General features: G+C 48.1%; 1 protein-coding gene across 5 annotated transcripts in view; it reads left to right on the forward strand.

The window, feature by feature from the left end:
* HOXA3 (homeobox A3) overlaps positions 1–19,302 on the forward strand; it is a 44,829-nt gene extending 25,527 nt beyond the window's left edge. For 2 of the 5 annotated variants that reach the window (XM_068404769.1, XM_068404767.1), the window contains exons 2-4: positions 4,370–4,448; positions 15,688–16,276; positions 17,734–19,302. In XM_068404769.1, the coding sequence (XP_068260870.1) occupies positions 15,805–16,276; positions 17,734–18,503 (1,242 nt within the window). In that variant the 5' untranslated portion in view covers positions 4,370–4,448; positions 15,688–15,804 and the 3' untranslated portion in view covers positions 18,504–19,302. Of the gene's footprint in view, positions 1–478; positions 679–1,107; positions 1,167–2,473; positions 2,507–4,369; positions 4,449–15,687; positions 16,277–17,733 lie in introns of those variants that run through there. The other 3 variants (XM_068404768.1, XM_068404770.1, XM_068404771.1) reach the window with 3 other exon arrangements.
* Positions 19,303–23,695: the final 4,393 nt, after the last annotated feature.

Here is a 23,695-nt window from a genome sequence, read left to right on the forward strand (position 1 = left end):
CCCGCCTGGCCAAGGAACACGGATCGTCCTGGGGAAAAGTGGAACGTGCTACTGAGCAGGACACGTTCAGCATCAGAGAAGTGGTGGCTGTAAATACCCTGCCAAGGAGCAGGCCTGAAGAGCACGCTTTCACTCACAGATTGCTGTTTACTAAACCCTAAATTGCCAGCTGCCTCCTTATAAAGGGAGAAAAATATAGCTGTAAGTGAGGTAACTGGTGTCCACAAGTGTGTTACACTTTGTTTTGTTTATTGCTTGAGAATCCTTCAATATATTTAGACCCAAAATTAGCACAACAGAGCAAAATTCCGATTGAAAGATACTAACTGGCGATGCAGGCTTTCTTTAGTTTGCCTCTTATGCGTATAAACCTGATTTGCTCCCATTGTAAAGAGAAATGAAATCACGCTGCAAATAGCAATTTTAGCGAGAATCATTAATCACTTCCTACAATAAATACTTCTTTGTAATTCAACAGCGGTTCTGAAAGGCATTCTCTTGGAAAAGTCTGTGAAGATGCAAAGGATTTTCCTGGGGAAAAAAAAAAAAAAAAAAAGGAAAAGTGGTCATGTGTAAAGGCACAGCATCTTGCCTGTCTACTAAAAAAATGTACACTCTCTTGCTGGAGATTCAACCGCGGACTGCAAAATACCCCATGGCAGATTATCGTCGTTTAAGGTAAATTTTCCTTTCCCCCCTCCCCTTCCCCCTCTGCCTGTGCTGAGAGCGGGACGCTGCTCCCGGGCTGAGAGCCCTCTGCTCCCCGTCCCATACCGGCCGTCTTTACAATAACTTCGAAAATTACATCGTCCAGTTTAAATTCTCGCATTGTGCTCCCTTTGCTAAGGCAACCGGGAGTTCACCGAAAGGACAAATTTTCTATCCCATTAATTGTTTTTTTTAGAGGAGCAGACTGACCCTTCAAACCCTTGACCTTTAAAGACAGTATTCTTTTTAATCCGGCACTTGGACCTAAATGTCTCTTTCCCCTGCTTCCTCTCTCCCTCTCTCCCGGTGTCTCTCACACACGGATTTATCTGCTCTGGCCACAAAGACGAACGCGGCCCAAAACGCTGGACGTGGAAGTTTGTCAATATTTCAAAGAAAGACCAAATCACCTCGGAGTCAATTTGCTGACCGCAGGGAACGCCACGCCGTTAACCCCGGTACCCACCTCCCCTCCACCTACCAAGAAAAATGCTCCTTTCCCCAGGTCCCCCTCCTCGTTTCTCCTGCAAGCTCTTGCTATACCTGGTGTTTTATTACAAGGGGAACTCAGCTGTGACAAGTGCCTTGTGGTATTTAATAACTAGAACCATCTTGCATGGGAGGATTATCCAATGCTGGGACTCTGGGACTTATTTTTCTTTCTTTTTTCTTTTTTATTTTTCTTCAGGGTACTTGCCCGTCCCTTGGCCTTCTTTCCCAGTGTTTGTAAACGAGGAAAGGGTGGGGGGAGCCCTCACACAGGCAGAGATCTTGACAGGCTTGCCATGAAACTCCGGCCCCCTCCCCGGTTCCCCCCTCCCCGCCCGCGCAGGGGCCCGATCCGGGGTGCCTCGGGGCCGCCCGCCGTTCCCACACCTCCGCCGGAGGGACGCCGCCCCGGGGGCCCCCACACGTCGATGCCCTGGGGAGGCGGAGGCTCTTGCCAGGTCCGGAGCCTCATGGCCCTGCCGGGACGCTGGGGGGTGGGACCCCCCGGGGGTCGCCCCGGGGCCGTCCCTTCGGGAGAGGCGCAGCGTGGGCGCCCAAGCCCGGCCCACGCGGGTCCCGGCGGGCCCGAGGCTCCCTGCCTGGGCAGAGGAAACTCCGCGGCCGCCTCCTCCCGGCCCCGGGCAGCCCTCCTAGCTCCGCCCGGGCCCGTGGAGGGCAGCCCAGGGGATGCCGCCCCTGATGCTCCCCTGTCCCCCCGATCAGAGTCCCCCCCCCCCCCCCCGCTGCAGACAATGAGGATCTGGATTCAACTGGCTAATTTGGGGGGCTGGGGGGTTGCAAAGTTGCCCTATATCGCTGTACAGAGCGGGACAAACCCGTGTTATTAATGCCCGAGCGCTCTCTCTAGAAACTGAGGAGCTGTCAAAGCCAGCAGAGATTAGGGGACCAGAGTACGAGGATCCCTGCGCTCGCAGATAAAGGTGTTGCGTCTGTTCTGGGGGAGATATTGAAATTTTAATCTTTAGGGTCACGTGACTCATTAAATAATTAATGCGGATAGTCGGGAATGGATCTGTGGCCGTCAGTCCTCACTAGGAGTGATTCTCTCAGAAGTGAAACTCAACTTATTACTGGAGTTTGTCTTTCTTTCTTTCTTTCTTTCTTTCTTTCTTTCTTTCTTTCTTTCTTTCTTTCTTTCTTTCCTTCCTTCTTTCTTTCTTTCTTTCTTTCTTTCTTTCTTTCTTTCTTTCTTTCTTTCTTTCTTTCTCTTTTCCCTTTAAAAAAAAACCCCACCTGCTTTATCTTGAAAGATTCTAAACTTCTTAAGCAAGCAGTAGGGTCTGTGTTGGTAAGTAGGTAGTGTGTATTTGTAGCTTGATGACTTTAATTGTTTGTGCTTGCTTTGTCTGCTGAGCATTTGCTTAAAAAGTTTAATATTTAGAAATGTTAAATCTTTGTTTTAGCTGCCTTGTGGTCACATTACAGCTTTTGGTGATTAAGTGTTACCGAGGCAAACACATTTGATAATGTTCTAATTCACACTGTGGAAGGCTGGGTGCCACAGTGCAGGAGGACCTGCTTTGTTCAATTTTCCTGGCGTTAATAAATCACCGGCTCCTAATGCAGGGCCAAAAAAGCAATGGAAAGGCAGTGAGCATTGTAAAGGAAAAGTCATGGGCGAATTTCTCTATGACTCATTAGTCTGAACGATTTATGTACGAACTTAAAGTGCCGCAATGAATATTAGAATTTGGGATAACAACAAATTAAAAAAAAATGTCATAGCGTTTGTAAAGTGCTTTATTGCTACTTAGCAACTCTTTCAAGAAGCAGCATAGTTTAAAGGACTGTGGCAGTGTAAAATAATGGTGGCGTGACTTAATAGCTCCAAAATAAATAACAGAAAGTCACTGGCACCATTTTCAGATACACGCTCCATATTTAACACGAGTGGGGGAACCCAGTCACGACACGCTTGATCGATAATTATTGCCGTTTGTAACTTGACTATTGATTAGGGATCAAAATGGCTAAGGTATGAGTTTGAGCCTAAAATGCCAGGGAGTTCCCCCTGTGCTGGAGCCGAGTGGAGCAAAAGGTACAGCTAAGAATAACCCCAGGCAGCAGTGCCCGGGCTCTGCGATTGCAGATTGAACTTTCCATTTTCTTTTGTGTTTGCCAGTAGATTTTAGCAGTCAGCGCTCTCAAATTTATGAGACGGCAATAAACAGCTTAGTAGGCTATTATTGCATGATTTTATGTAGACTGGAGTTCAACAGCAAATTTGAAATTATTAGAGTAATTATGGAACTACCAATCTACCAAAGCAAAGTCTCTGCTCGAAAAGTTCTCCCAAGACAGACTTAATATTTCCAAGACTCAGATGACACCCTTCCGCAAGAACTGTTATTTAATTGTTAGCATTTACATTTACTGACAATTTTAAGATGCGTTAAATGGCTTTTAAACTAGAATGAATACGGGGGGTACATTATTATATCTGACAAATTCGTATGTAAACGTGATTCAGTAAGTGGCATGCGAATAATCTGACTATTGTCTTTTTGGATTGTGCAATATTGTTTATTTTAGGGGAAGAGAAGCCGTCCAGTTTTTTCCCTCCTTCAATGGCTTTCAGTGTGGTTATTTTTTTTTTTAAAAAAAAAAGGCTTTGGGCCCGATCCCGCTTCAGTGAGGTCAATTGTTGGTCTCTTATTGCGCTAGTGGTTGCAGGATCAGGCCCCGGCGAACCGTTTGAATAAAAGCCCAACCACAATACGCCCCGCATTTAAACTGGAACCCTCTCCGCGTTTTATTCAGCAGAGATGAACACCACGAGTTGTGTTTAATGTCTGTTCTTGATTAAATGATCCTAAACAAAGGTTTCCCAGAGGAAAATAAAGCAGACATTCATGTAACAAGAGTTTGGAATGACAATATTTCCAAACACTTGGAGACAGAAGGCATAGCTGTCTACGGGGAGAAAAAAAAAAAAAAGCAAACCACAACAACCACACGCTTTTATTTCTCATCTCCCCGCGCTCTTCACCCGGGTGGGAACCCACGCTCCACGCCGGGAGCCCACTCCATCCCTGCCCGCCCCGCTCCGGGGCTCTCCCAGCGCACCCGGCAAACCATGCATTGCCTATGAAGGAGCAAAATACCTCCCCCTGCACCCCCCGGTAAGGCACTGTTTGTTGCTTGTTTACAGGGAGCCCCGAAAAGAAGCCGCTGGGCTGGGGCGGTGGAAGCTGGGAGCACTTCAGCCCAACTCGGCGCAGCTGGAGGAGGTAAGAGCCGGGAAGCGGCCGGGCTGCCGGCCGCTGCTCTTTGCGCCGATCGCAACTGTAAGAAAGCCATTTGCCTAGTACCTGCATGCAGAACAAGCCTGCTGGAATGAGATTTTTGTTGTTGTGATAAATATTTAACCTAGGTGGATTTTTTTTTTCTGGATTGGGTCTATTCATCTTCCGTGGGTGGTGAATGCGCGTGTCCGGGCAGACAAAGAAGTGTACGGGACCTGAGTGATCGCCATCCTTATAAAGGCATTGGGGACAGGAAGGATGCGAAGTCATTTGAAGAGCGAAAGAGGTTGAGAATTTCTTTGTCCAGTCTTAGCTCCTTCCCAAATCAAAGGCGTAAGGCGAGGGAGAGCGGGTTGGAGCCATGTAGGGGTAGAATGGCTTATCGGGGCTTGTTTGTTTGCCTCCTCCTCGAGGAGTTCCGCAGCCAGTCCTGCGAACGTGGAGCGCATGTGGGGATGTTAGAAAACCTGCCTTTTCTCTAACTGCATGCACCGGAATGGATCGCGAATAAGTTTCGGGTATTTATCTGTCCTGGCCTGCTTTGCATCGGGCGGGGTCCGTCGTTGGTGGTTCAGAGTTGCTGGAGTCCTTGATGTGCTTGATCCTTTAGCAGGAGAAATGTAATGCTTTTCATAGTGACCATTTTCTTATGCCGGCCGCCGAGAGGGGAGGATTACGTAGAACTAGCTCAAATTCCTGACAGATTTACCTGCTTATTTTTGGACGCTGATGTACAATTAGTATATTTTACTACCTTTTAAAAGCGGCCATAAATTACAGGACTACAAGGGCTCTTTGTGTTGGCTTAATGGGCTGCTTAAATCTTAACTACAAAAAAGCGCTGCAAATGTCCATTCACGCTTGTGTTAGGAAATTAACAGCGAAAATACGGTACGAAGGAAGCTTCCTCTGGTGGCGTGTACTCACAGCATTGCGTGCAGAGATATTTGGGATTCCTTAACGGACCCAACACTGGCAGACTCAGCTGACTGCCAGCAGAACTTCTCCCACAAGGGCTCAGTCGATAGCTCTTTTCTTTTTATCTGCTTGGAAATGATCAAAGACCAACTTTATCTCTATCAGACGCACAGATGTAGGTAAACAGCTCTGCGTCCCAGTAGATTTCAAACCTTTCGAGGAAGCGAGGAAATAAATACTTATATCACAGGGTGGTTCCCATTTCGTCTCCACATGGGAGCGATAGGCTTACTTCTCAACAACTAGCATAAAAGTAAACTTGAAAGACAGTGAAAATTCTAAATCTAATTATATTGAAGGTAACTTTAAATAGCATTAATGCTGAGTGGTTGTTAATGCCAGAGCTGGCACAAAGGGTCTCTCTTAACGAAGGCACGTTATGAACTCAGATCTGTTTGTTGTTACTGAGCCTGGAATTTCAGCTCAGCTCGAAGCCATGTGTATAAAGCACAGAAAAATCGGTAGCAGACCTGCTGATAAACACCACATTTTTCTGCTAGAAGCCGTGCTTCAGGTCTCCAAATCATCGAGGTAATAAAACACAACATTGAATGTCCAGGAACAGGAACAAAGCAATATATAGGGTGGCGGGGGAAATCTAACGTCTGTGACTCGCAAGATAATTTGAATTTGTATTTGAAAACTCGTAATCACGATACTAGAGCAAAGAAAGCTTTCTCCAAAATCGGCGGAAGAGAATAATTTTCAGCTGCGATCCAGGACAGAATAAAGTTAGGCAGACTCCCCCTTCTGCCCTCCCAAAGCACACCCCGTGGAAGGTATTCACACGTCAAGAAGTTACTTTTCTTAAGAATTAATTAGTTTCCCCACTAAGTTAATTGTTAAACAGTAGCTTTAGCATTAACTTGACCATTAATACTAATAAAGACGTTCATAGAAACAGGGTTTTGAAGCCAATAGCCATAGCTAGCGTTAAGGCATTTAAGCTGACTTATGATTGTGATTTATTGCTTTTGTAGTTTCTATTTGTTCAGGACTGTAACTTCTAAAGCCATCTTTCTGCTTTTGACGCAAAGCAGTCGATAACTTTTTACAACAACCCCAAGAAAGACTTGCTCTGATTTTTTCCACATCTGCTCCATTCCCCATTAATTTCAGTTTCATTGTTGCAGAAGAATTTCTTTGTGTGTTTCTTTTATGGAATCTAAAAGCACCGTCTTTGAAAGAGCCGTGGGTCCATCTCCAGTAAATATCAGCCTTGGTTTATGTTGAGTACGAGGGCTGTGGAGTTACTAGTCGTGCTGATAGTTACAGACTTGTGCATGTCGTGTACGGCTAATGCTCTCTCTTTTTTTCAAAGGTATATAGTTTTTATTCCAGTTCTTAGCGAGGGATAATATATGTACACCATACTACTAGCTTAGTCACTTCCATATGAAAAATTGCAAATTCTCCCTCTGTTGTAATGTCACGCTGACTTTGCTGCAATGTCCACTACTATACACTGTTAATGATGGGTTTAAATTCCAGTGGCCCACTTTTACAATCCAAGCAAGAATGTATAAGGCTTACCCATAATATTAAAAATCACCTTTAAAAAGAAATCTCCTTCCACCCAGTTCAATGAAATGCAGGTGAAACTGTAAGAGGGGACATGCAGTTAGCTGAAAGTTTTCCCCGAGCCGATGGTGGAAAGATTTAAGCAAGGATATAATGCTGGAGGCACAGAACTGCACCAGGAACACGTTTAAAGTGTGAGCTATCTGATTTTCTTTAACTCCTTCCAGAAAAGTTATGTTAGTTGAGGGTTTATTTTGTTTGTTTAGCTTATTGTGTCAATAGCACAAGTTAAACAATCTTACAGGGAAGATGTGGTGTGCTCACACACAAGCAAAGCTGCCTGGCTCCGGGGCCGCATACAGCTTTGCTCTTTTCTTTTTTTCTTATTTTTTTTCCCCCCTAGGCAGAGATCTCCCCCTCCCCAATTTTTTTTCATCGTTAGAAACCTATAATTTTGTGCATCACTCAAACTAGCTGTATAGGAAATGCGTAAGCACAGGTTTAACAGCAAGGTCCCAAAAGGTTTTGCAAAATTCAGAGCCACGCCAGTGAAGGAAGGTGTATTCTTCACAGTGTGTTACAAGGACAAAAATCAACTAGCCTCTTAGAAGACACTCTTTTTTGCCTTTGTCAGGTAATTATAGGTCTTTTTAGTTTCTACAGGAGCCCTGATGTAGCGTGTGGGAGTTGAGCAAGCCCTGTACAATGGCAGGGTAGGGCTGGCTGGGGGTGGGGGGAAGGCTGGTAATCGTCCCATTTAGAAGGGGGCTGGAAATAATAGTATTAAGTTTTGGGCTTTCTTCGGGGGTTGCAGAGGACATGCGACGTGGAGCAGAGTGGCGGGCCTGGGGAGCAAATCCCGGTTAATTAGGCTAAGTATCGAAGTGCAGCGTAATCCCATATTATAAGAAGAATTTCTCTTACCTTCCAATGGGCTTTGTGTAAAGAAATATTGGTGTGGGAGGAAAAAGAACCAAACCAATCTTCCCCCTCTAGTCAACTGCATCTCTTGTATTTCCCCCCCCCTCCCTTAAAACTCTTCTTTAACATATTGGGTTAAGGCTTTAAAAAGCAAAGGCTCGCGCTAAGAAACCCTGTTCCTTCAATGATTCCCTATTTCAAATAAAAGGATTTAAGTTGACGTATGACCACGTGAGCACATAATACAGCGCATTATTGTGGCATTTGGAGTGGAGACCCGGTCTGGCTCTGTCTGCGATTACGCTTTTCCAGTTTCTGTTCAGAGCAAGCACTGCTTTCTATTATTTTTTTTTTTCTCCTCCTGCCCCCATCACCGTCCCCGCCAGAGCTGGCCATTTCGCTGACAGCTTTCGTTCCTTATGGAAAGGTTATTGTCGAGCCGAGAGGACAAAATGCTTCGTTAGAAAGGATGGATTTTATTTTAAGGTATTTCCGTTGATTGTTCATTTATGTGGTGAGTTATTGCTGTTCGAGGCAAAGGTCAGTGGCAGAGGCTGGAGCGAGTGCGTGTGTGTGCGTGCGGGTGTGTGTGTGCACCCGGAGCCAGGCTGCTTCCCCCTTTGTTTCAATTTGCTGCGGTAAATATTCAACTCTCCCCTCGCAGTGAACAGAGCAGGGAGAGTTTGCTGCTTTATTTATTTTTCTCCATAGAGATCCCACACTGCTGTTGATGGCCAGCTGCCTCCGCTCCAGCCCCTCGATTGCCATCTTATCAGTATTTATGATCGGCTAGAGATGGAAAACCTCTTTTACTGTCGTGTTTGGATTTTTCCCCCCTTGATTTTATTGTATTATTTTATTTTATTTGTGTATTTTTGTGTTTATATATTTATGTATCTGGGGAAGTCGGAGAAAACGATGCTGCGGCGGCGGGGGGGAATTGATCCTCGGTCGGGGTCGTGCTCGAGTGTGCGGCGGCGGCGGCCGTTGTTGTTTTATGGGTGTTTGTTCGGCCGCTGCCGCTCCGTAAATCGATGAGTACGCGATCGTGCTGCCATTTTATTTATGATGCTTTAGTGGTACTTTGTTTCCCGTGCGCGGAGGGCTGTATGGGCGCTCAGCTCGGTGGCAAAACTTCCCCTTCCTAAATGAGCCAAGGGGCTCCTTTTTATTTCTCCGCGGTGAGAAGGAGCTGAACCGGCCGGAGAAGCCGGCCACTGCTTCTAACAATAAATCAGCCTTGGAAATGTGGGGTTTTTTCTCCCTCTCTGAATGGGATCTGGAAAGCGATAATAAAAAGGGGACGAGTGGAATTTTCTTCTAGGAGAACATATACTAGTCCTAAATTCATATTCATACAGTAGTTGACATAAATATAGATGTGTCCGCACGTATAAATATGTAAGTATTTGCATATACATATAAATATGTGTGCGTTGCTATATACGAAGAATGCACTTTAAATGGCGAAAATTAAAGACTACTTGGCTATCCAAGGAGGGCAAAATGCTATATGAAACGACATTTCCCCGGCTTTGGGAAAGGTCGGAGCGCGGGGGCTCGCCTTCCTCTAGTTTGCTCGGCATCTCTCGCCTATCCCTGCTGTACCATTTTGTGCCCAGTTACCGGGTGCTTGTAATTACTCATCTTCTAAGGGGTCAGAAAGAGAGGGAGAGAGGAAGAAAAGCGAACGATGATAAAAACTCCACTGAAAATAAACGAACAAAAAAAAGGTTATTTCCACTCGGAGCTGTTCGCGGCCGTTCTGCAGAGACCTGCGGGGCGGAGATGTTGGGACTGTTTTCTCGCTTTCCTGCTCTTTAAGCCACTCTCAGAGCAGAACTGACCCAAAGAAATGCTATTTCCCCTTCTCGCCATGCTGAAGCACGTTGTCCTTTCTCAGACCAGGCGTCTCTCTCTTCGACGAGGGGAGGAGAGCTGTTCCCCACCTCCCCCCCCAGCTGTGTGTGTAAAAGCCAAGTTTGGCTTTGCTGTATTTTGAAATGGGCCAAAACGCGCCTCAAAAATAAAGTGCAAGCTCTAATTGCAGCTCAATTACTTGGCAGCATTTCCTCTGATTTATGACCCCGTTCGAATGCATATTGACCCAGTTAAAACACTCATAAATAATACAGTCCTGCTCTAGAGCAAAAGAAAGCAAGAGTTTTAGAGGAGAGGGGGATTTCGGCGAATTGTGTAAATAACGTCTGTCTGCTGAGCAAATAGCGAAGAGTCCGTTGCCATTCTTTAGTGTTAGAGAATAGAAATAATAATTGAGATTAACCACGGCTTGCTTCGATAGTCCACTCCTTCTCTAAGGCAGCTAATATCCCCTCCTAACTCTCTAACCACTTGGACAGTCATCACTTCCAGAACTGGTCCCCTTCTCCAGCAGCTCCGCGCCTTGCTATTTCATCCTTAAGAGATCCCCCCAAATCAGCCTTGAATTATAGTGCTGCCTGCTTCCATTTCGGATCATCCAAGGACAAAGCACTTCACGGGCATTATTTTATTCGGAAACTAAGAGTAATTCCGTGAAAGGGGAGAGAGTCCCGCAGAGTGGGACTCTTCGGTAAGAAAGGGCAGCTCATTTCTGACCCGGGAATCAGCCCCAAAAGCTGCTGGTTCCTCCCCGGGCTGAGCCCTATCTCTCTCCGTGGAATGGAGCAGAAAGAAAATATTCGGCCTCTGGGAGGGAAAGATAGATAAAAGCAGCGGGGCTCTGTGCGTTGGGACACTTATTCCGACATCATAGGAGACATTAAAAAAAATAATCATCTTCTCATGTTTAAAATGACCTCTTTGGGGAGAGAGGGGCCGTGGGGAAACGGGACTGATAGGCAAAATCTCGCAAAATACTCTTTGCAGGCAGTAAGACGGATGGACGAAACAACTTCAGTACTCCTATGAACCACTTCGGTTCTCACGATTAAAGCCCCTTGCAAATCCCTTCAGCTTTAAAAAGACACCCTTCCCCCGCTCCCCGTCCCCTCTCTTAAATACAGACATGTAGTCAGAATATCCCGCTGAAGATCCCTCCAAAGTTTAAACGCGCTCCTAGGAAAAGATCGCCCGGGCTTTCGGCGGGGCTCCCCAAACCGGCAGGCTCCCCGGCGTCCGCAGGTTTCTGCAGTTCCCAGCTCGCTCTCCCTTGCCAAATCCTCCTCTCCGGTCCGGGGGGCTCCGTCCGGGCGCAGCGCTGCCTCTCGCTATTTGGTCGGGCAAGAGGGCGAATGGCAGATCAGCAGTTTCAGAAGAAAGTGTGGGGTTGATTATTGACTAAAAAGACTTTTTTCTTCCGATGCAACATTCAAGGAATTGTTTGAAGCAAAACGCATACGCGGGATTTTTGCCTCTCCTCTCCTCCTACGCTGCCCGCTTCCCCTTTCATGTGGTGCCTCCTCACTTATGCCATAAGGAGCAAGTGTTTTCTGTTTTAGTGCTCTGTTTACAGCTTTGGTGCATGAAGTCATAAATCTTGCATAGCCATAAATGACAAAAACCATTGGTATGCGTAAGAGGCCACCCCAGCCTTACAGTGCTTTTTATTTCTTGCTTCCCCCTCGCTTTGTTTGTGCTTTAAGATGACGCCGGGCTCCCTCGTGCTTTAAACGGACCAGCTATATTTTTAATGCCTTAATTAACGAAGTAATGTCGAATTTACACCTAGGCATTATTCGGAGCCCCCGCTTAATGCACGGAGACAGTGGTCTAGCTACCGTCTGCCAGAGAGGCAGGAGCTGCAACTTTATTTAAGTTCTCGTTTGCCTGGTTGCTGCCGTGTTTCCCTTGCAGGGAAAGGGGGGACACCGCCACCCCCCAAAACCCGGGGCGCTGGAGAAAGAGGCGAGCGCCTTCCCCAGCGCTGCTGAGGAGCGGGAGGGGAAGGCGAATTGTGCGGCGCCGGGCCCGCGTCCACGCGAGGCTGCCGCCCACGCGTTCCCACGGGGGGCTGCGGGCACCCCGACCCGCCTGTGCAGCACATGTGTGTGCCTGTGAGCGCCTGTGTGCCCGTCCCGGGCGCTGGGGATATTTGGGGGGCGGGAGAGGCTTGTCTGTGTGTACATCTGTGTGTGTGTGCGCTCACGCATGCATGAGTTAATAATTAGTAACTCTAATGATTTCCAGCGTGGCTCTGAAAGTATTGCCCAGAGCGGGGATCCTGGTGGGTTCGGTTGTCTCTCCGGACCCAGCACCGACCGGCTCTCCGGTCTTTGCTCCCCTCCCCGGGACTCAGCCAGGGCTTTGCGGGGCTCCCGGCGGCGGGGAGCGGCAGAGGGGCTATTCCACAGCCGCCCCCCAAGCCCACCGGTAAGAGGGACAAACCCAAGCCCCCTCCAAGCAGCACCCCCGGAGGCTGGTGAGAGCGACCCTTTGTGAGCGCCGTTTGTCTTCATTAGCATAATTTTCTGGACTTTGGTGACGCCCGGGTGCGGGGAGGGCCGCACTCCTTCACTGCCGCGCTCCTCCGCTCCTTCCCCAGCCCCCACCCTGCCCCAGGCTTCCCCAGGCGGCCGCCTTTCTTTCTTTCTTCCTTCCTTTTTTTTTTTTCATTTTTCCTTATTTCCCCCCCCCTCCACTCCCCCCCCCCCGCCCCCGCCATCCCCTTTCTCCTTTCTCTCCTTTCCTTCCCAGAGCAGCCCTGGGAAACATCCCCGTCCTCCGTGCCCCGCGCAGGGGGAGCCCGGCACGCAGGGGACTGGCTCGGGGCAGAGTGGGCAGCCTGGAGCGGGAGGGGAGCGGGGGAGACGGGTGTCTGAAGCAACCGTCCCCATCCCGTGCGGGGCAGGGCTCGCCCCTCCCGGCCGGGGGGTGCCGGGTGCGGAGGAGCTGAGCCGGTGCCCACCCCGCGGCCGCAGGGACCGGGCTGGGGCAGACAGCCCCTGCTCCGTGGGTTGTGTCGCCTCCAAAAAAAAAAAAAAAAAAGAGCGAGAGAGAGAGCGAGCATACTGGCTTCCGCTTCAGTCGTCAGAAGTTAAGGTAAGCAGGCCACAAATACGCTGCTATCAGTCGTGAATGGCGGAGTTTATGTCCCAGTGATTTATGACCGTAGACTTAAATGTCGGTTCAAGAAGAGTTCACAAGCTGGGGCTTCCTTCCAGGCAGTGACTGATACCCTTACACTTCGTGTTCAGGCAGCTCTCTCTCTTCTCTTCCCGCCCCCCCAACCCCTCCTACCTTCTCTCAACTTTATCTTTCAGGAAATCTTTCAGGGGGGCTGCCTGGTTTTTCGTCCTAGAGACAGACTTTGGGGGTCGGTTGGGAGTTACTGGGCAAAGCTCTGGTGTGATTGGGAAGAGGGGAGGCGGAGGGAAGGAGACGGTAGGGGAAAGCTGAATTGGGGAGTGGGGGAAACGGGGGGGACTTGCCTCCCCCAAGCACCTTTCATCTCCTGTCTCCGGGCTGTCTGGGTGGGGGGGGAGAGAAACTGGTAAAGGGCAGAGAGGTGTATTGCACAAATGGAGATGCAGCCGATTAAATGGACACTGGAAAAATTGGGGGACCATCTGTGCCTGAGACCTGGCCTTTTGTCTCCGAGGGAGAGAGGAGAGCTCTTCCCATCCCAGGAACCGTCTGGGGTAGCAAAATTTCTCCACCCCCGCCCCCCCTTTAGGGCACTGTGATCGTTGTCCCTCTTAATCCCGCTATTCCCGCTTTCTCCAGGAATGGCCGGGCGCTCCTCAGGTTACCCCCGCTTCTCTATAACTTTGTAGGTAGTGATTAACTTGGCAAAGCCAAAGCCGGGAGTCGATTTTTTTTTAATTATTCATTTCCCTTGCTGGCAAACAGCCGAAGCTTCAATAATATTTTGCCTTCCGAATGAAGTTACCTGTTGTCTGCGGGCAGGCGGCTGCGGGAGCAGCACACCCCACATCCCGCCTCACCCTGCCTGCGCCAGCAAACTTCCCAAGCGGCCAGTGGAAGGCGAAATATTTGATGTCGCGATCATGAAAGGCGGGGGTGCCTTTGTAAAATCACCGCTGGCTCATTATTTCCTCTCTCCCCTCTGGTAGTGGTGTCTATATTCTCTCTTTCAAAGGAATTGAGAAAAATCACACCAGGCCTCGATAACATCAGGAAGGAGAGGCGAGGAGCTGGAAATTGTGTGCGCGCCTCAGATCTCCATCGGCTTATTAGCTTAATAACATCCAAAGAGCTTGATTAGTGCAATAACAGGGTAGCCGCCCTGCTGTAGGTGTGTTACCTTCATTTTGTTACGATCTAACAAAGGGAATACTGTTTTCTAAGAACTTGTATAACTTGAAAGGCGTGGAAAGAGCTCGTTTGGTGCATGTGTTGTGTAAGGCTTTTCGCCCCTAAGCATTTGTCCTCTTTAGATGTCCGGGGGGAAAACACCCAGCTGCTTAAGTACAGGGAAAGTGGCAAAAGAAACGAGAGCTCTTCTGATCCGAAAATACGTGGTTGTTTGTCCGCAAGGGGGTAGGGAGACGGTGAGGAACACACTTTAATTTCTGAGAACAATGTAAGTCCGTGTGGAAAGAGTTCCTAAATCGGAGACTGTACGCACAGGTCTCCCTCTCTCATTAGTGCGGGCGATTCTTTAACTGGGTATTTTCAGGCAGGTTACCAGTAGACTTTAGTCGGAGGCGAAAAAAAAATCCCAGAAAGAAAAAAGGACGGGGGACAAAAAGGAGAGGGGGGAAAGAAAGGGATTCGCCTAGGCAGGAGAAGCATTCTCTGGGTTTGTGTCCACCCTCTCCCCAGCCAAGTGACCCTCATACATCAAATTACATAGCAGTTTCCAAGACAGAACCTATTATCGCTAAGTTGGAAGGAAAGTTCAAGCCGTGGTCATGGAGATGAACGCTGGTTTTTCAGGTTCCTGGTGTGTTTTTTTCCCCCAATCCATCATGTTTTAACAGGTAGGATCTGGTCGATTCCACGAAAAGTTAGTGTCTTGAAAATAACTGCTGAAAAAACAAGCCAACAGACGCCAAAGAGCCCAACTCGCCCCTGCTGGCCTCGCTGAAGGGGCTTCGCCGGGTGCAGCCGAGGCTCCAGACCCGCTGGCGGGCGCGGGGGCTGCGTGGGGCGGCCCCGGCCCGCTCCGGGAGCCGTGCGGGAGCCGCGGCGGGCGGCTGCCGGGGCTCGCCCGGGCAGAAACCGCTGCTGCTGGGGTGCGTGACCTGGGCGGCTCGGGGTGCCGTGCGAGCAGGGAGGGGAGAAGGCGCTGGCTTTGTTTATTTTCCTATCGAGTATTTCATAGACAAGCCAAAATCCGTCACTTGGGATCGGAGTGTGTAAATATCCCTGGCTAAGAAACCTTTCCACCCTGCTCCTGCCCCCTGCCACACGTAGACAGGAACAATCTCATGTATTTCTTTGAAGTTGTATGAAGAGCTGTAACTGGGAGAGAAAGGCTAGAAATAAAACGACGCCTGTTACAGGAGAGGGTTTGATCCTAGAGCTGGAATGAAGGAACAGCCCAGCCCCTTTGCATTACCGATTCCTCGATCACCCTTATCTCAGAGACTGGTATTAAAACAGCCTCTCGGTGATAAACAATCAACCCCCGCGCCGTGTGGTGCCCTGCTCCGTTTCTTAAGAAGAAAGAAATAAAAAACCCTAGAAAGCCCCTATCCCGGTGCAGCAAAGCGCATATTTGTAGCTGCCAGTAAATTCAGGCAGCTTTTATATCGAAATGCTCTGCGCCTGAGGCCAAGTCATGCTGCTAAATATTGCTGACCACTTTTTCTTTTATGGCTTTCATGTCACTTAGCTATTGAAAGTAAGATGGATTTGTACCATTTCTTCACCCTGCTCTGCTCTCCCCACACACCAGGTCTGCCCAGAGAGGCCATTGGAGGAAGAGCGCCACGTGACAGAGGGGTGCCAATGTTATTCTCCAAGGGTGTCAAGACCCTGTCAGTTTGCGAAATAAATATTGGGAAACAACGAAATGCAAAAAGCGACCTACTACGACAGCTCTGCAATCTACGGTGCCTACCCCTACCAAGGAGCAAATGGTTTCACTTATAATGCGAGTCAGCAGCAATATCCTCCATCTTCATCACTTGTGGAAACTGAGTACCACCGCCCCGCGTGCTCCCTCCAGTCTCCCGGCAGCTCCGTGTCCCACCACAAGGCCAATGACATCAGCGAGAGTTGCATGAGGACCCTCCCCAGCCAGCCTCTCCAGCCCCCCAGCCTTGCTGACCCACAGGCCCCACCGCAGCCGCCTCCGGCCCAGCAGGCACAACCTCCACCTCCGTCCTCTGCCTCACCGTCTCAAAATGCCAGCAGCAACCCTGCCCCAGCCAACCCCACCAAGAGCCCAGTTCTTAACTCGCCCACCATGTCCAAACAGATATTCCCGTGGATGAAAGAGTCTCGGCAAAACACAAAGCAGAAAAACAGCAGTTCCAGTTCAGGTATGAAACATGCTCCCCCCTCTCCTTGGGTACCCCTGGGATGACCACACAGATAGCAGGGAGGAGGGCAGCCCTGCCCACCTTCACTTCGGGGAGGGGAGGGAGGGGGCTTTTTTCCTCCCTGAGTTGTCCCCCTCGAGCTTTTGGAAAGGGGTTGCCATCGCTCACAAGGGGAGCTCAGTGAACAAACCACCCCTTGCAAAACTTTCCCAGCCTTGTAGGATGGGTCCGAAGTGATTTTGTTTCCGAGCAGCTAAACCACTTGTACCCTCCTGCATCTGTCACATTTCCTAGGTAATTTCCCCCTCCAGTAAATCACGTCGGTGCAGAGCAGCCCAGGCCTTAAGCCAGAGGCCTGTCCCAAGTACTTTGTTGGCACAGTGCTGTTAGATTAATAAGACAGTGACCTATCTCTGCTGAAGTGTAACAGGAATAAAATAGCTCATAATCATGTGCAGGCAGGATCAATGACCTGCATGCGGTCAGAACCTCTTGCTATTTTAGCAAGCTGATTGGCAAAGTTACAAGCCTGGTAAACAAAAATAATTCTGGAGTGCCATAAACTTCAGCCCATAAAATATTATTGGAGGGATGGAAGTGTCTATTAATGCTTTTATTACTCAAAGAAACCCAAATCAATAACACCAGTGCTAGCTCCAGTGCCCAGGAGTTGGGCTTACATTAACCTCTTCCTCTTTTTCTCTTAAATGTGCCTTGGAAATAGAGTCCAAAACTTTAGCAAATGTCTTTGCCAGTCTGCTTTTTAAAGCCCTGGTAACATTGCTGTTTACAGCCTTCCATATCATGTATTTATTTTATTAAAAAGCAGTAACATTTAAATATGTCTGTATGCCTATATGTAAGCCTAGCCACCATATGTTCTTCTTATGTATATTATACTTCCCAATCACTACCATATGTTTATGCTATATGCTAGACGTGATAGAAACACTATACTGTCAATTCTATGCTTATATGTTATGTTATTTTGTAGCTACCTAACTTTCAGGCATCTCTAGCTGATGTGTATATATCAGGGTTTTCAGAAAAAGAGGGCTGCAGGTCTTTAAAGCAATGGAGAACAGCTAGTTCTTGAATACCCTGATCCCACTATGTTAACGGAGCCATAAGTTCACCTTCAGAGTTTCTAAATCCCGCTGTGTTTCCCTGAACCTTTCTTACTTCTTTATGCAAAGCTCAAGATATGTTGCATGCCATCATTCTTAAAGGAAGCAAGTATAGCCATACAGTGACAGTAACGAGGTGAAGGAATTCTGTTGAGGCTTGCAGGTTGGCATGACTGAGCTTGTGCCAATGGGGAGTACTCCTTGTACACGTGGGTGTCCATTGCATGTCCAAGAGCTGAACTCTCCAGATGCTGGTGTTGTTGGCCGTTGTCTCTGGTTGCCATGTCTGGGTTTGCCATGCTGATTGTGTTCTTTGTGTGATTTACATAGGTGAGAGTTGTGCTGGTGACAAAAGCCCTCCGGGGCAAGCCTCCTCTAAGCGAGCCCGTACAGCTTACACAAGTGCCCAGCTGGTAGAACTGGAAAAGGAGTTCCACTTCAATAGGTACCTTTGCAGGCCACGAAGGGTAGAGATGGCTAATTTGCTCAATCTCACAGAAAGACAGATCAAAATCTGGTTTCAGAACCGCAGAATGAAATACAAAAAGGATCAAAAGGGCAAGGGCATGATGACCTCTTCAGGAGGACAGTCCCCAAGCAGAAGCCCTGTCCCTCCAGCTGCTGGGGGATATCTAAACTCTATGCATTCTTTAGTAAACAGTGTCCCCTACGAGCCCCAGTCGCCTCCGCCATTTAACAAGCCTCATCAAAACACCTATGGCATCCCTGCATCGTATACCGCTCCTCTTAATAATTGCCCACCTCCTCAAAAGAGATACATGGGGACGGCAGCTGTAACACCTGAATACGATACTCATCCTCTTCAAGGCAACGGTTATGGGAATCCACATATACAGGGAAGCCCCGTCTATGTAGGGGGCAACTACGTGGAGACCATGACCAGTTCTGGGCCTTCCATCTTTGGTCTAACTCATCTCCCTCATCCTCCCTCTGCCAACATGGACTACAGTGGGGCTGGGCCAATGGCCAACAATCACCACCATGGACCTTGTGATCCGCACCCAACATACACAGACCTTACTGCTCACCATCCTTCTCAGGGAAGAATTCAGGAAGCGCCCAAACTCACCCATCTGTAAGAGACAGGAGTCACTAAGTGGAACACCAAGCCCCCAACTTTTGGAAAGTACTCACCCCTTCCTTTCTCTCTCTCCTCCCCCCACCATGTGTCCTCCCCTCCCCTTCTCATTTCTTTTGCTCGTTTTGGTTTGTTTTGTTTCCTTTGGTAAAAGCGTTTTCTAGTTTATGTGACGTAGCAATATTTGTTGCTTGAATTGCTCTATAGTTTCACTAGTGGATATTTATCTTCTTGAACTGTAGCCTTGCGTCTCACTTTGGGAGTATGCAGAGGCTTTATACTTTACCTTCTACACTTTTATCAAAACAGGGTATATGAACAAATTTTCTATAAAAGGAATTCTTAAATGTGAATTTGTTCGTACATGATTGATCCCACGGGGAAGCAATTTTTTTTATTGCACTTCTTTTAAATAGCGAGAAAGACATCAAAAGCGCTTGGACAGGGACTCCCTGGACAATTATTAATACGTGTAAGTCTTTCAATGTGTGTATGCTGGTGAACATTCAGATTTATTTATATTTTTTTTTGCAAACATTGAATAATCTAAGTGTTTAAAATTTTATTTATCCCCATTTGTTCATATTTATATATATATAAAAAATCTGTACCCTGAATATTCAGGAAGTATTTACCTGGCCATATGTTAGATGGCATATCGGCACGCATAGGAAATATCATTTGAAAGGAAACTATAACTCCTTTTATTAAAAATAGTGATAACGATGATGATGACGATGCAATAAAATCTGGGAAAAAAAAGATGACGGTTTGAATACTTCATGCTTGTAAGATCCAGCTAGACGGAAAGCGTGTGAAGCTGAAAAGGCTAGATTTGTTTTGAAAGTTATACATTCCTTGCTGCTCACGTTCGGAAAAAAAAATAAAGTTTTTATTCTGAATAATAAAGAGTTAAGAACATGTTCTTCGCAGCGCAAGGGAAGGCAGAGCCCTTCATGACGTGGGGAGCTGGGAAACTCGTCTGTAAACTCACACGAGGATCCGCTCGCCCACCCGAGGGCCCCGCGACGCCTTTTCAGCATTTCATAGGCAGGGAGAGGGGTTTTTCTTTCGTGTTTGTTTTTTTTTTTTTCCTTTCTTTCCCAGCGGGGTTTCACGGCCCGCGGCGGCGGACACCTCCTCCTGCGCCCGCTGCGCGGTGCCCCCCCCTCGGCGCGGAGGGCAGGAGGGCGCGGATCGCTCCCGCCCCGGGGGTCTGGTGGGGGACCGACCGGCCGCGGAGCAACGCGGGGAGCGTCCCCTTCCTCCCGGGCAGGCCAGCCGGGTGTGGGGTGTGGGTGTGGGGGGGTGTGTGAAGCACATGGGAGCAGAGCTCAGGATAAAGCCCTGTGTGGGTGCGGGCGCGGAGCGTCCGCCTCGCCCCCAGGGTCGTCCAGTGGGGAAGAAGGGGAGTTGGGGGGAGGCCGGCGGCCGAACCCCGCCGACACTTGGGAGCTAGGGTGGTAGAGCAGGCCCGCACCAAACCCCAAAAGTGGCTGGGGGGTGGATGCCGAGCAGTTCTGTCCCCAGACACGGCTCCTTCCACCCACCACGCCCGCCTTCGTTTTTTTCCTTGAAGAAGTGGATTTCATCTTTTTCTTTCTTTCTTTTTTTTTTTAATTATTATTTTTTATTTTACTTTGGGGTGGTTTCATTTTTGCTGAGCCGCCTTCCCTCCCACCGCAGCCTGAAGCTGTGGGGGGAGGGGAGCCTTGTGTTCCTTCTTTTCCCGCGGGGGTGTGGATGTGTGTGCGTGTGTGGATGTGTTGGCGGGGGAGGCACATGATACTGCAGAAAGGCGACTGTCCCGGCCCCAAATGGGCACCCACGGGGGTCTCCGAGCCGAATCGGCTCGAGGTGGAAGAGAGAAACCCGCAAGCGTGTGCTTAAATCCGATTTTTCTGCCTTTCAGGAGAAATGTCCGTAATTTTTAGATTGAAACTTGAAAGATAAATCAAAATGGACCTTAATAGACTAGGTAAAATATACCCCTGCACGTTTATAAAGACATATTCTTACGCTGTGTAGATAATAACGTGCGCTGTTCACCATCTGTACCTTTTAGAGCACAGAAAAAAATGTCGCCATTTTGGTCTCATGCTGAAATATTATTAATCTTTGGGCTTTATCTTGTCCCCAGAACCATCCTTGCCTGATCCTGAAGCATTGTCATACATCCATGAATCTATATAGAGCTTTTCTACATAAATAGATAAAGCACGCTCAGTCAAAGAAAGGGATTGCAAATATATTTTTACCGTGCTGTTTATTGTATATTTAGATATGCAACCGTGGAAGGAAAGGTTATGTGGTCTGATATTTTTCATATCACCCAATACAGACCAACGACTGATTATTATTTTGTAGGCGAAGAAAGCATTTTTGCAACATTGTAAGACATTGCTCGTTTCAAATGAGCGCCCGTACAAAATTCAAGCCGGCCCCCCACCCCTCGGATCGGTTAGGTTAGATACAGCAAATGGTAACGGTACAGTCCGTGATTCTTACTGTGTGACTCCTTTAGCTCCACGAATTACATTCAGGAAAATGTTCAAAAAGAAGGAATTTGGCATTTCACCCCCCTCCCGCTCCGAAGAAAAAAAATACAGACGATTTTGCCCCCTTCTTTCCAGCAAGCGGTACTCAATCCCTTCTTCGGAGCCTGTAGATTGCATATAAGAATTCGTATTTTTGCATTTAACACTCGCACGATTAAAAGATCCCTCTGGAGGCAGAAGTAATTGATTTGCTCAAGAATTTCGCGTCCCTCTCCAAAGGTTTTGTTCCAGGTGGTTTTTGTATTAGACTGACCACAAGAAACAAATGTGCAGAATAGAGACACCCACACAGGTTTTACTCACAAAGCCTGGTTAAAGTCCAAACCTCTCTCTTTATTATTTGTCATCCTGCTGTTAATCCCAATATTTTCCAGAGGGGAAAAAAAGAAAAAAAATTATAGAAAAGAAAAAGGAAAGCCCGACCCCAAGGTAGGCACTGAGAGGCAAAATAAAACCGGACTTTTCCCACAAGCAGCCCAGTCCTCTGACAGCATATTTTAAAAGCAGCTTTTTTTTTTTCCTTGTTTACTTGCGTTTCTTCCTCTGCCTCTTTTCTCGGCCACATTTGATCTTGGAAAGAGCAAGAAGCTTTAAATGTGTTCTTAAGGGCCAGTAGCTGTCAAACCTTTTGGCGGCCAAGATTGATCGCGCGCAGACACCACCAGAGCTTTGTTTGGACTAAAAGCAAGAAAATTAAACCCCTTGCATTTTCCAACAGCATCGATATTTGTAAGGCATCCCTTTTGAGGGATTAAATGACAAGTCTCGTTCTATATTTTATTTAAACAAGCAACCACCAAAAAGCCCATTTAAAGCCTCCCAGCCCCTCCCCTCCCCCTCTCTCCAATGCCTTCGCAGATATGCTACATCTTGTGGGTGCATTAACTTAAAACCGATTTTTTAAATGCACTTCGTGCAGTCTGGAGGCAGACTGACCCACTGAGTGCTTGGGGTCTTGTTTTCTTTCTTTTTTCCCCCCTCTTCTTTTTTTCTTCTTCTTCTTCTTTTTTTTTTTTTTAATTACGAAGACGCTTGCCGACCCCTTTTTGGCAACTCCGAAAATAAAGCGAGACGGCACCGCATCGCTCTGGCGATGGTCCCTGGCTCCTCGAGGAGAGGAGGACTCGGAGAGCGGCTCGGCTGTGCTTTTCCCCCCGGCCCTACGGCACACCCCACCCCACCGGGCACCCCGGGCTCCGCGGGAAGGCAAGCCCCGTCCGGGCTGCCCGGGGCGGCTGTGACCATAGGATTCATCAGGCTGGTGATTACGGCCATCATTGTCATCGCTCTCCCTCTCGCCTCAGTCTGGTTGGAAAATTGTGCTCAAAGCATCCAAATTCGGGACTTGCCTCGACCTAGCAGGGGCGACTGGAGACGGCGGCGGTGAGAGCCAAGCGTCGGAGGCGAGTTGCCGTCTCTCAAGTCGTAACCCCGCTGCATTTTCGCGCTGCCTGGCCCCGTGAAAACAAACCCGCTACCAGCCCGTATATTTCCTGGTAATCGAAAATACTCACCAGAACCAGCCTACTACGGTTATTAAGCAAATTATGACGGGAGTATCGTTTGCAAGCTAAGGCACAGGATTTGGTTTTTTTTTTTTTAAAGAGGCAACAGCCAGACGCGTTTGCAGCCTCGCGATTTGGCTCGCCCAGAGAGGTACTCCTAGGGTTATGTTTTATGGTCCAATCCCGGGAAGCCAACTGGAGAGGGAAGTCATGAAGCAGAAGGGCTGCTGCTATGTGACTCTTCCCCTAGAAGCAAGGTTGCTGAGGAAGATCCTGTTAAACAATGGCTCGGCACCGGCGGCCAATTGTTCTTCGTACTGTACACCCGACAGCCACCAAAAAAAAAAAAAAGGAAAACAAAAGAAAAAAAAGGAGGAAAAAAGAAAGAAAAAATAAACAAACACACGCACAAAAAAAAAAAAAAGGAAAGAAAAAGGAGCCCATCGAGGCTGAGTCGATGGGAAGGAGAAACTAGTTTTGGAGGAAGTGCTATTCCTAGGAAAAAATCAAGACCCTCTGCTTCAGATTCCTGCCTGGGTACAACTTCTTATGCGGGGGCCTGGCGGTGTCAAAACTTTGAAGATTAATGGATTACTTTGTTAATGACTCAAGGCGTCAGATTGAGGTGCTTAAATGATTTGTGAGGTGCAAAGCGTTTTCCTGACAGTCCCAAACAATGAGAGAAGAGTGTGCGGGTGGAGGCGAGGGAGGCAGCAAGCTGCAGGACAAGCAACCACACGCACACACTCACTCTCGCACACACACACACACACTCGCAGCCTCTCACACAAACATCTCCACGCACACGCACCCTCCCCCTCACCCCCGACCATTTCAGATTAGGACGCCAAGGGGATAGATACTCGAGATATCATTTCCCTCTTTAAAAAAAAGGGTAAATAAAGGCTTTCTGGCCCCCAACGAGGCGTTCCTTCCCGACTTTTTTGGATCAATCAAACAGACAGTGGCTTCTTTTGATTAAAGCCCAAATTGTCATTGGGCAGAGGCAATCATGTGACAGCCAATTCGGTCCAATTTCAACCTTGTCTCCATGAATTCAATAGTTTAATAGTAGCACGGTCCCCATACGGCTGTAATCAGTGAATTAGAAAAAAAACACCCCACCAGCG

The sequence above is a fragment of the Nyctibius grandis genome, chromosome 7, assembly GCF_013368605.1.
Source record: "Nyctibius grandis isolate bNycGra1 chromosome 7, bNycGra1.pri, whole genome shotgun sequence".
Classification (NCBI taxonomy): Eukaryota; Metazoa; Chordata; class Aves; order Nyctibiiformes; family Nyctibiidae; genus Nyctibius; species Nyctibius grandis.